Genomic DNA, 12,950 nt, shown 5'->3' with positions numbered 1-12,950 from the left:
TTGCTCTAAAAAATTTTTACCTGTGTCTATTTAAATGGCTTTTGATCACATGCCTACACATCTAGAATTCCTATTTATTCATTGAAAATTAGCATTCTTTATCCCTTTGTTTGGGGAGTTCAGCTTTTCAGAGATGGCTAAAATGGTCTAATCTTTCTTGCCATGAGCAATTCTGGGCTGCAGATTAAACTACAAGTGGCTTGGGTACATATTGTCTTTAAACAAGCAAAGAGGAAAACTTTGAGCTCTATTGAGACTTGCTGAAGTGTGGTAAATTTATGATGAAAGCTACTGACTGTATTACACATGATTAATTCTGAAGCCCATATTAATATGATCTTTTCAGCAGTTACTCTTCTAACTGAACACTGTTTCAAGGCTGGGATTTCAGCAATTATTCAGTTCAGAATTGCTAATGATCCTGGCAGAGGGCAGTGGCAAAAGGGGGAGGATGTCATTAGCTTCTCTAGCCTGCCTTTTTTCAGTGCTCTGTGGCAGTATGGAGCGAGGCAGCATGAAAGAAAGATGGCCTGACCTCCACTGCAATATTGCGCAGCACATAAGTATTGGTGTGGGTGGCGACGGCTAGTAAATGATGGCCGTTCGTAAACAAAGTTATTTACCAGACAGTAGCTACCAATTAGGCCAACTGTGCCCATAATGAATCCGGTTAATTTCTTTTACTGGCTATTGATTTTTATTTGGTTGATAGACAATAGCTAGAGGACTCTAGACTTATTTTAGGAAGAATATGAGTCTCTTCCAATCCTCCTTTAAAGAAGGAATTGATAGTTTTTGTACTGACCTTCAGAAGCATCTTGATTTGAGTGTTTTGTGACTATCAGAGGGTTGAATCTTGGTTTTAAGCCACATATATCTTTAGCATAACTCTGTATGGGCTAGTTACCTCTCAGCTTATAAAGTATAGGCTGATAAATCTAAATTATAGTACAGTATAGTGTCACTATGCAAAGAAACTATCTTAGGAAATCAAATGATACCTGCTATTAAAGACAAAATTAATATTATTTTGAATCCTTGGTTGTAATTCCATGTCTTCTAGCATAGACTATTTTAGAATTTCTTCCTCTGTTTTGTACATAATTTTTATTAAATTATTTATTTTGAGACTTCAGGCATGTTAGAATAAAAAAGATGCACCCTTTCTGAGAATAATGGAGACCTAAAGCTAGGATAACTAATATTCTAAGCTGTGTACTAAAGGTAATTTATTATAATGTAATATTTGATTTGATTTCAGATGCTTGTGCACAAGTTTGCCAAAAAACACAACATCACTTTAACGAATGTAATTACTGAAGAGACTACGCATGTTGTTATGAAAACAGGTATATCAAGAACCTTTACAGAATACTTTGCATCTGCTGCATAAAATCACATGAAGAAATAGGAATATTTGTTAAGCATATCATGAATGGTAGTCTTCTAATAGTCAATCAGTTATTACTTTATGAAAGACAAATAATAGTTTTGTTACTTCTTGACCCCCTTTTGTTTTGAGTTGAGATTTAGAAGGGTAGTGAGCCAGAAGGAAGAACCACTTCTTCCTGTCTACTTGCCTGCAATGAATTAGCTGAAGGCCTTTCTGGTGAGGCAGAGTTCAAGTTCTGAAAGTGAGGCAAAGGGGAATGGGGCAGAAGCAAATCTTCATTCAAAATCTGGAAACCCTAGCTTTGTGTAATACCTAGTTTGAGTGTGGTGGAGAGTTTTTCAGGAAACAAATCTGATAACAGTCTGAGATAGTCCTAACGTATGAAAAAGGACAAAAAGGGGACAGATCATTTGTCCTACACCTTCCCCCTTTAAATTTTAATTATAACCTGTGTGATAAAGGAGACCTTTGGCAGTTTTTAGTTGACTATAAGCTAAATCTGAGTAAACATTTCAGGGCTGCTAAAAAAAGCTTATTTGAAACTGGGCCTTATTAATACAGTTCTAATGTCTGAAGCAAGTGAAGTAAAATCCAGACCCCCACTGTATTCTTTCCAGAAGTGATTGCCTAGAAGATGATGTCCTCTGCTCTGAGCACCAAGCTTTCTTTTTAATATGGTCAGTGACAAACTAGAGTGTTTATCCAAAGGTTGATGGGAAAAAACTCAAAATAATGTCTTTTGAAGAAGAAATTAAGGAATGAGAAGATTTAAGGGAATAAGACACACTGTCTTCAAATATCTCAAGAAATGTTTTCCAGAAAAGGAGTTAGACTCACTCCTGGAGCTCCAGAAAGCAAAGACCAGTGCATGGAGGACACAGGAGATGCAGATTATGACTCAACTCTAACAGCTTTCTAACAAAATCGATTCTCTGGACATAACATGGTCCTCTCCAGGATGATTCTTTTCACAGTACTTCAGCTGCTTGAGCAGAGGGTCTAAACCCGTTGGACACATTGGCTTAGAACCTCTAAGATCTTAGGTTTCTACTGTATGAAAATTGTACCACAGGGTCAGAGGGTAGGACTCACTGGTACCAAGCACTAGAACAAGTTACTACAAACTAATTACTATTTTAAAGACAAATGTCATTAAAGTTTAATATCTTAGGTTATAGGTTTGGATTAAAGCTGATGAAAGGTGAAAAGAAAACTTTAAAATGCAAATTAAATCTAAATTATTCTAGTTCAGTCTTTAAACTCAAAGACAATACCACATTTGCTACTTTAAAACTAAAAGTGAGTTAAAATTTCTAAGTTTAAAGCATATCATTAAATCAGTTTTGTAGCAGTTTTTTTTTTATTAAAAGCTTCAAAAACTGTAAAGTGGCTGGGCGCGGTGGCTCACGCCTGTAATCCTAGCACTCTGGGAGGCCGAGGCGGGAGGATCGCTCGAGGTCAGGAGTTCGAGACCAGCCTGAGCAAGAGTGAGACCCCGTCTGTACTAAAAATAGAAAGAAATTATCTGGCCAGCTAAAAATATATTTATAGAAAAAATTAGCCGGGCATGGTGGCGCATGCCTGTAGTCCCAGCTACTTGGGAGGCTGAGGCAGGAGGATTGCTTAAGCCCAGGAGTTTGAGGTTGCTGTGAGCTAGGCTGACGCCACGGCACTCACTCTAGCCTGGGCAACAGAGCGAGACTGTGTCAAAAAAAAAAAACTGTAAAGAATTCAGTGAGGGAGAATAGCTGCTGCTACTGCTTGCAGATGACCTGCTGTGTTTAGGATTTAGTTAAATACATTTCTCCTGTTTAAAACTAAATGGTCTTTCCTCAGTTTGCTTAGTTCTTCAAAAGGGCCTTTGAAACACTAGGAAGTAAACAGAAGTGATTCTTCAGAGACTGCTTTCTGAAATACTTATGTAGATAAGAGAAAAGTTATGAAAACACTTCATATTTTCCTGTCCCTCTCAGGGAAATATTAGGGGGTTAGGATTCCCCAGGTAGAACTTCTGGGGGTGAAAATTTGTTATGTTGACATTTTAGATTTATGATTTCAACAATACCATTTTCTTCTCCTTTCACATATTCTTATCAAGTAAGATAGATCTTCTCCATACACATTAATCTTGAACACAAAAATGGAAATATGTAGCAAGCCTGGGCATCTAAAAGATGGGGCAGACATTTCCTCTTGTCTTAACTTTGTATCAGCCTCTTCCTGGCTTCCGAAGATCCACACCTACTGGTTATACTTAGTGGCGTTTCCGGCCTCTGATTCTATCACCAAGGGTGTCAGAATCATCAATCCAGACTGATCTTGAGAGTGTGAGTAGCTGAGGCTCTAGCTTCTTAGGGCAGCACTTCCCGATTTTGTTTTCTACTTCTAATCCTTTGGAATGTTTTTCATTCTGCAGATGCTGAGTTTGTGTGTGAACGGACACTGAAATATTTTCTGGGAATTGCAGGAGGAAAATGGGTAGTTAGCTATTTCTGTAAGTACAATACAATATCTCCCCTCCTCCCTTTAACACCTCAGAATTGCAGTTTTACACTTAACATTTTAACACCTAAGGTTTTTGCTGATGCTGAGTCTGAATTACCAAAAGATCTTTAATGGTGACACAAAACTGCCTTTATCTTTAATGCTTATCGCTTTGTTCAGATAAGCTGGTGATGTTGGGAAAATGGATTTCTTTTATAACTAATAGGACCTAATCTGCTTCTAGCGATGTTAGCATATGAACTAGGGATTTATTTAATAGTGGGCAGAAATCCATGTGCTGCAGGCATGCTTATAATGTTTAAATTAAACATCAACTGCGTCTCCAGAAGGAAATCTCTCCTATCAGCCTTATTCTTAAGGAGCTGTGGCTTTAGAGGGAGAGGACCTCTCCTCTGTCATTCTTCCTGTGCTCTTTTGTAATTCACTGACCTCTCCACCTCCTTGAAGAGAGCACTTTCTTTTGCTCTATGTGACCTGTCTTTTCTGTGATCTCTTTAGGGGTGACCCAGTCAATTGAAGAAAAAAAGATGCTGGATGAGGTAGGTACTTGATGTTACAAACCAATCAGAGAGACTTGGTGCCACTGAGTCACATAGTCACACAAAAATGTTATCTGCTTCCTTCCATGAACATACTGCTTCCCACGAATTTTCTTTGATGATGAAGATCATCAGGAGTTATGCAGAGCAAACCAGGCATTCTGTGTTCTCATGTGTTCTGCGTTTCAAAAGAAACAGTCTTTTCTTTAGGACTTTAAAAAGTGGGAAAGAAAAGATTCATAGAGACAAGAAACAGGCCCATCTGAATCTTATGTGCGTATACTTTTGTAGAAAACTGGCTGTTCACTGTTGTTGAAGAATTCTTCATATTAATATGCAAATGTATCTGTTTAGAAATCAGACTCCTTCAAAGAGATGTTGCTCTTTATGATACTGAGAACAGTGAGAGGTAAATAAGATAGAGTGTAGGAGGAGGAATAATTTTAGAACAGCCATCTAAGAGCTCCTGGTGACGACAGATCAGACAAAATAAAATTAGTGAAAGCAGTTTTAAGCCATTATGCACTATTCAGTATATTCATAATTAATTAAATCACACTTTTGTTGGTTTTAGCTTTCATTCAGTGACTATTTATAGGGAGCCTACTGTGTGCTAGGCACTAGGAATACAGTAGTAAGCAAGGCTGACCAGGCTTGGGCACAGTGGCTCATGCCTGTAATCCCAGCACTTTGGGAGGCCGAGGCCAGCAGATCATGTAAGACAGAGTTGAGACAAGGGATGGGAGAAGGTCATAGACAAGGGCCAGATCAGGTAGTATTTAGTATAATCCGTGGTAAGGAATTCACATTTTATTCTTACAGTAATTGGAGGCATGAAATGGTAAGAAAAGGTTGATTTGCCATTTATTTGTTAAAGATACGACTTGCTAGTGGGTTAAATTTGGAAGATAAGGTAAACAGGAATCAAAGGGGTGACCCTTGGATTTTGGCCTGAACAACGGGTCATGTTAGTAATGTTAAATTAGAAAAGGAAAGACATTGGGGAGGAGCACGTGGAGGGGAGGGCAGGAGTGGAATCTGGAGCTCTGCTTTAGATGCATGAATTTTGAGATTTATACTAAACATCTGGAAGGAGAGGTTAAGTAGGCAATTGGACACATTGTATGAAGCTCAGGGGGGCAATCAGAACTATAAATATGGGAGGCATCTTCAAATAAATGACAAATTTATCACTAGACTCTTCTTGTTCAAGTGACTAGGAAATGTTAAGTGTTCTTCCGCTTATAACAGCCTGTGGTTATACTCTTGCCTTTATTTTTCTTCATAATACTCTTGACAATACATACAGCCTTCCCTATAATCTGAGTTTCAGTCAGAATTGTTTCAAAGCATTCTTCCTCAGATTTCTTCCCCAAAACTCTAACCTCCCCAATCCCATTCTTTATTCTGTAGTCCTTGACCAGTCACAATAGTGATTGTGAAAAACTTCTTTCTTTAGTGTATTAAATGTATATTTTATCATTTTGTCTTCATTAACTTTGTAAATCTCTCAATGGAAATCTGAAAAGCTTGTATTTCTTTAGATGGCATACTAATGTACAATTGATTTAGGAGATCAGGAATTATTCAGTTATCTTTATAACAGCACAGTATAAGCAGTTTAAATGCTAAGTGAATGTTTTGAGAGGAGATAGATGTTGAGAGTTAAAATACATTAAGTCCTAGTGAGGTGAAAAGCCAGTTGTTAATTTCTGCACACGAAGAGTTGCTTCAGTGAATTGATTTCAATAGCTGAGATTCTGGTCATTTCACCCAGTCCACCAAAAAGAATGATTTTATTTATTTATTTTTGGTCAAGGCTTTGCCTGGCAATTCCTAATGCCTTAAATATGTGTCTACTCCACTTCCATTGAAAGAGACTTCTCTCTCTTTCTCTGATCCTGATGGTTTGTATTTGGTTTCCTTCAGCATGATTTTGAAGTCAGAGGAGATGTGATCAACGGAAGAAACCACCAAGGTCCAAAGCGAGCAAGAGAATCCCAGGACAGAAAGGTAAACCTCCTTCTCCCCAAAAACCCCACCCCACCATTCTGCATTTCAGTCCCCTCTGTGGAGATGGTCTCCTTCATCTTGTAAGGCTCATTACGTATATGCTGCTAGAGCACTAGCATGATGCTTTCACAGAGCTTTTTTATTTCTTCTGGCCCAACAAGGTAAATAAGTATTGTCTCTATTTTATGAATGAAGGAACTTAGAGGTTTAGAGAGGCTGTGTAGTTTGGATTCCAGTCTGGGCTTCAAATCTCAGCTAATAAGTGGCAGAGCTAGGACTCTAAACAGATGTGGATCTAAAGCTTTTGCTCTTTCCACTTTACTGGTGTGTCTTTCTCTAAAGCAGTGTGGTAAGTGATCTGAGTGGGGTTTATACATTGCTGTCTATGGATGCATAGAAGAGGAAGTGATTAATAACCAATAATAGTTATCATTTATATAATGTTCACTATATGCCAAGGACTTCCCTAAATATTTGACTGTATTTTAACTAATTAGCAATTTTACAACAACCTTATTAAGTGTGTGCGGTAATTTTGCCTATTTTACAGATGAGAAAATTGAGGCTCAGCGAGGTTAAGTTGTCCAAGGTCACATAGTTAGTGTATGATGGAACTAGAAGTTGAACCCAGACAGTCTAGCTCTAAGTCTAAAATCTTAATACTATAGTTTCTTGAAAAGTTATAGAAGGCTTCACAGAGGAGAAAAATAGCTTATTCCAACAACTTTGCAAGGGCCCAGGAAGACTCAATGACTTTCCCCAGATCATATTGTAGCAGATGATATAGCCAGAACTATGTCGTCTGCTCAGGGAGAAGTCCATGCAAGATTTCACACCTGCATGTCAGGCCTGAGCTGGCTGCTTTCTCAGGTCTCTGACTAAGTGCTTATGTTCCTGGTCTGCTTTTCCTCCTTTTCGAAGTGTGCACCGCCAGTCATTTCAGAACATCCCCATATGGAGCACCTTCTGTCCTTTGACAGAAACTTGAGAGAGAACCTGTAGAGGTGATTTTCCAAGGAAAATTGCTTTGAGAAATGATCACAAACCAAGCCTGGAGTTCTGAACCCTTGAGGTCAGCCCATCCTCACCCTCTGTGCCTATCAAGTAACTGTTCCAGATGCCAAGAAAAGATGCTGGCCCTGTTTATGCTGTTGCCTTCACCCCAGGGGAGCTCCATGTGAGCCAGTCATTTGTTTTGACTCCACTGTGTGCAAGGCAGAATTAGCACCAGATTCAAAGGAAATTCTAGTTCTTTCGGTTTTTTCCTCTATTCAGGGTAGCAATGATACAAAGTACCTGGTTAGAGTAATAGCATTCTGAAGATACTGTCACCACTGTATTTTCCTCTGGAAGAGAAATGTATTTGTAGAGGTGAAACTTCGAATTTATCTCATAACTAGACATCCTCATCAGTGAGTGTCAGCCTGGATGTAAAAAATTTTAATCTTTTGTACTTTTCATGGCAGCATTTGACTCCAACTGGCTGCCTGGGAAGAACTTTTAGCATTATGAACATCTAGGTCCTGTCAACAGGTTGGGAATGCAGTTTATTCATACACATAGTGAGAGTGGCACAGATGGAGACTGTCACTTAAAACAGAAACAGACTTGTCCTTCTGTCCTTTCTTTTCCCTCTGGCTATAGTTAAAGAGAAAGAGAGTCTGTGGGGGGGGGGGGGCATTTCGTAAAAGGCCATCTGTGTTTTAGCTCCCTGATTTTTCTCTATCCTAGTCTCTTTGAGGCCAGGTGAATTCTAGGCTTAGGCAGTTTTCTTTTTAGTGGAATAGAAAGAGGGTAAGGAGAATGAAAAGTTACCCAAATATATCCGTTCACTGACACAAATGTAGATTTCTTTTAAATGATACCCAAGTTCTTTCATAAGCACCCATGCCAATGTATGTGTAAGAATTTGCACTGTTCAACACAGTTGCCACCAGCCACATGGGACTCTTTAGATTTAAATTTTAAAAAGCTAAAATATAAAGTTTAGTTTCTCATTCACCCTAACCACATTTGATGTGCTCAACAACCACACATGGCTCATGGCTACCTTACTAGCGCAGATATAAAACATTTCCATATCACAGAAAGTTCTTTTGAATGGTGCTGCCGAGCAGTGTAAGTGGGAGAGGCCCCTAGGAGGTGCAGTGTGATCTGTGTCTTCAGGAAAGCAGGCAGGCAGGCCAGCTTAATGAGGAGAGACAGAACGGGGCTTCACTTCTAGATTAAAACTGCTTAGGTTACCTGAAGATACAATGGCCATTCCCAGAGCAGTATGAAAGAAAGAACAGATGTTTGGGGACCAGAAGAAAGTCAGAGGAGAAAAGGAGCGTGTACACATAAAATCAACATAGACCTGCCTGCTGAGGGCATCATAGTATTGATGTACCAAGTCTGGATAAACATCAAACTTCAGCCAATAGCTTTGAACTTCTTCCCATCCAAGCCTTTTATTAAACAAAAGAAGGATGCTTTTTTTTCCCCTCTCATGTCTAACAAGAAGTGAAATCTCTGCAGATGTCATTAGGGAGGAGCCTGGGCTTGATTGGTGGCAGAGTGGGATGCTCAATCCTTGAATGACAAAGAATGACTGTACAGTGTAGATCAACTATATAGGCACTTGAAAAAAGCCTTCTGAAATCCATCAGCATTGGATTGATTGTCTCTGGGACATAGCAGCAGAAACTGTCAGGTGGTAGAGAAAAAAGTTCTTCAACCTAAGAAGGCTGATTGAAAAAGAGTTCTTCCTTTGGGAGAGTCTTCATTTTATTTTATTTTTATAAAAGCCCATACTCTTTTATAACTAGTATTTCTTTCTCTCCATTCCCCTGTCCCTCTCTCTCTCTTCCTCTATTCTTCCAGATCTTCAGAGGCCTGGAAATCTGTTGCTATGGGCGCTTTACCAACATGCCCATAGGTAAGAGCCTTGGGAGAACTGCCAAGTTCCAGCACCACCTTTCTTTTACGTTGGGGAGTGTACTAAGTGAGATCACCTTATGGGGGTTCCTCAGATTGGTGAGATGTTCTACAGGTTATTCTATTTCTCTACCACCCTCCACACAAAATGGCACCTAAATGTTATCCTATGGCAAAAAGCTAGACCTTGTGTCCCTTCTCAAGAACGTAAAGGCAGTGAAGATTTAATATCTAGGACACATATATTCTGTGTTCAGGTGAGGTCAAGCTGCTGTTAGTGCTATATATATTAGGGAGAAGATACCTTTGGATTTGTAAGTTGAGAAAGAGTTGTGTTCTTCCTAACCATCTTCATTTAACACAGAGAAAGCACAGCAGCTGCATCAGACCTGTGGGCTGATACACAAATGGGCGCAGAGCAGGGGAAGACTCTTTTTTTTTTTTTTTTCTGAGACAGAGTCTTGCTCTGTTGCTCAGGCTGGAGTGCTGTGGCATCAGCCCAGCTCACAGCAACCTCAAACTCCTAGGCTCACGCCATCCTCCTGCCTCAGGTGGGACCATAGGACTACAGGCATGAGACACCACACCTGGCTAATTTTTTCTATTTTTAGTAGAGACGGGGTCTTGCTCTTGCTCTGGTTGGTCTTAAATTCCTGGGCTCCAGCAATCCTCTTGCCTCAGCCTCCCAGAGTGCTAGGATTACGGGTGTGAGCCACCACCCCCGGCCTAGGGGGAGACTCTTGATGAACATTTTCTAATTAAATTTGACACAGAATGTGGTGTTATGTTTAGTGCTGCTGTGGGGCTCACCTCTGGAGTTGGGCAGCACAAAGGCCCTGGTGTGTGTATAGGTCCTCTTACTCCTCAGAGGAAGGCCTTAGCTTCTGGGCACAGGTGGATTAGTGGCAGCAAGAGACCCCAACAATGTAATTTTGCTTTTTTTTTTTTTCCAGACAGTGTCTCACTCTGTCAGCCAAACCAGAGACTCAAGCCATCCTCCTGGCTCAGCCTCCCAAGTAGCCAGGACTACAGGCCACTATGCCCAGCTCATTTTTTTAGATTTTTGCAGAGACAAGGTCTTGCCGTGTTACCCAGGCTTGTCTTGAACTCCTAGCCTCAAGTGATCCTCCCACCTGGGCCTCCTATCTTCTGATTTCTATTCCCCTGAGTATGTTGATTCCAGCCCAGCATGTAGCCTTTTCCCACTGAGTCTCTGACCAGAATGACGTGTATTTTTTTTGACTAGATGAATTATCTTCCTGTCTCTTGACATTTACAGTAATTACCAGCAAGCATGGTGCTCTCAGTGGCCGTGATTATCAATTACCAACACAGAATTAGGATGCAGGAAGAGAGGGAAAGAAGGTGGATGTTTTTGCACACAGTGTCTTAGCCAGCAATTTAGCGAATTAATGGAAATTAGATCTTGGATTTTTTTTTAAGCGTTTTATTTGAGAAACTATCAAACCTTATCTTCCAAGTGGCCATATGGAAACTGATAACTAGAGTAGGCAGCACATCAGTGGCAAATTGACTTAGAATCCATATCCCTGATATAGATTCTAATTTAAGGTTTTTCAGTCCTTTGGAGCAGAGAGACAGAGACTCTCCCACTGAGAAGTCTTGCTGTTAGCCTTCATCCAGAGGAGTAAGGGGTAGAGGGTGCAGGTTAAGTATGCGGAATACCGTGGTGATTTTAGGTCTAAATGTCCTGTTTAGATCAACTGGAGTGGATGGTGCAGCTGTGTGGGGCTACTGTGGTGAAGAAGCTGTCATCATTCACCCTTGGCACAGTAAGTGTTTGGTGCTCAGTTAGAGAGGGAGGATATAATTCTCTCCTGTGACTGAGTAAGGCTGGTACCCATCAGTCTCCATGGACCCTCCCTAATGTAGCCTCAGAAGCCTTCTCTGACCACGTGCCTCCATCTGTAAGGGATGAGTAAGGAGTTGGGAACTATAAGGTTTTATTTGTTTGTTGTTGTGTTGGGTTTTGTTTTTGTTTTTATTTTTTATTTTTGAGACAGAGTCTTGCTCTGTTGCCTGGACCACAGTGCCATGCTGTGGTATCAGCTTAGCACACAGCAACCTCCAATTCCTGGGCTCAAGCCATCCTCCTGCCTCAGCCTCCCGAGGAGCTGGGACTACAGGCGCGCACCACCATGCCCGGCTAAGTTTTCTATTTTTAGTAGAGATGGAGTCTCACTCTTGGCTCAGGCTTGTCTCGAATCCCCAACCTCAGGCAATCATCCCACCTCGGCCTCCTAGAGTGCTAGGATTACAGGCGTGAGCCACTGTGCCCAGCCACAAGTATTTGATATACTAAGGGAAAGCTTTTTCCCTGACCCTTTTGCTATGTGCCCTTCCCCGCCTTTCTGTGGCTGTCCCCAAAGTAGTCTGCTTCAACAAAGCATCAAGAAATGGTGAAGTGACTGTTCCAAAAATCTTGCTCTAACACTCACAATGCTCTCTCCTTCCTGGGGATGCAGGGTATTCACCCAGTTGTGGTCGTGCAGCCAGATGCCTGGACAGAGGACGATGGCTTTCATGGTAAGATGCCTGCATACGCCTATGTCATATGGCGTCCTATTGGATGGGTTTGGTTCACCACTCATTTCTTGGTGCTTGAGTAGCATGATTCTTAGCACATTTTAGATATTTGTTGAATGGCTAAAAAGTCTTTTTAAATTTTTGTTGTTTGTTTTGTATTGTAGAAGTAATACATGAACTGTTTCAAATGGGAGGGGTTTTAAATATGAATGTTCATCACAGAAAATATAAGCCAGCACAAAAACAATAAAATAATCCCAATAATCCCACTACTTGAAGATGATCACTGGAAAATTCTTTCAAGCATGTGTACATACATGTACACGTGTATTTTACACAAATGTGATCATATTTATACTATTTTGATTTTTTCACTTAAGATATTGCAGACGTTTTTCCACGTCATTAAATTGCAATGCTATTTTGTGCTCTCTGGTGGCTTTTCCTTTAAGAGATTGACACTCATGTTAATACAGTTGCCAAAGGCTACAGGCTTTAACCAGCAGTCACTCCTCAGGCTTCTAATTGAGGCTCTATGTTCTGAAGCATTGCTTAAGAGAAACAGTTTGGCTCCTACCTGATTAACCCTAAGACCTCATACAACCAGATACCCAGAGTAGATTGATTAGAGTCTGGTCTGGGAGAATGTGAATTGGCACTAATCTCTGCTTGTGTTCTCTGTCCCCAGCAATTGGGCAGATGTGTGAAGCACCTGTGGTGACCCGAGAGTGGGTGTTAGACAGCGTAGCACTGCACCAGTGCCAGGAGCTGGACACCTACCTGATACCTCAGATCCCCACAGCCACTGCTGATTGCAGTCAGCCACGTGTGTAGCACCACGGGGCCCTAAGAGTGAGCTTCCAGGCCCTGGGAGCTCCTCTCACTCTTCAGTCCTTCCGTAGTCCTGGTTGCTAAATATTTGATGTGTATCAGTCTGAAAAGAACTTCTGGCTACTCGAGGGTCCCTTAAAGATTTTTTGCTTCAGGTCTCCCTCTGAAATCTGCCAAGAGCACAAAATTGTAGTAATTTTTCACCT

The 12,950-nt window shown here is 40.7% G+C and overlaps 1 protein-coding gene across 50 annotated transcripts in view; it reads left to right on the top strand.

Annotated features, from left to right (window-relative positions):
- Nucleotides 1-12,752, top strand: part of BRCA1 (BRCA1 DNA repair associated) — a 55,839-nt gene extending 43,087 nt beyond the window's left edge. For 49 of the 50 annotated variants that reach the window (XM_069482641.1, XM_069482628.1, XM_069482603.1 and 46 more), the window contains 8 exons: nt 1,262-1,349; nt 3,810-3,887; nt 4,397-4,437; nt 6,367-6,450; nt 9,313-9,367; nt 11,086-11,159; nt 11,853-11,913; nt 12,602-12,752. In XM_069482641.1, the coding sequence (XP_069338742.1) occupies nt 1,262-1,349; nt 3,810-3,887; nt 4,397-4,437; nt 6,367-6,450; nt 9,313-9,367; nt 11,086-11,159; nt 11,853-11,913; nt 12,602-12,747 (627 nt within the window). In that variant the 3' untranslated portion in view covers nt 12,748-12,752. The remainder of the gene's footprint in view (nt 1-1,261; nt 1,350-3,809; nt 3,888-4,396; nt 4,438-6,366; nt 6,451-9,312; nt 9,368-11,085; nt 11,160-11,852; nt 11,914-12,601) is intronic. The other variant, XM_069482605.1, reaches the window with a different exon arrangement.
- Nucleotides 12,753-12,950: the final 198 nt, after the last annotated feature.

This window comes from Eulemur rufifrons, chromosome 9 (genome assembly GCF_041146395.1).
Source record: "Eulemur rufifrons isolate Redbay chromosome 9, OSU_ERuf_1, whole genome shotgun sequence".
Lineage (NCBI taxonomy): Eukaryota > Metazoa > Chordata > Mammalia > Primates > Lemuridae > Eulemur > Eulemur rufifrons.
Note: the sequence above shows the minus strand (reverse complement) of the source record. Positions and strands in the feature narration are given on the sequence as shown.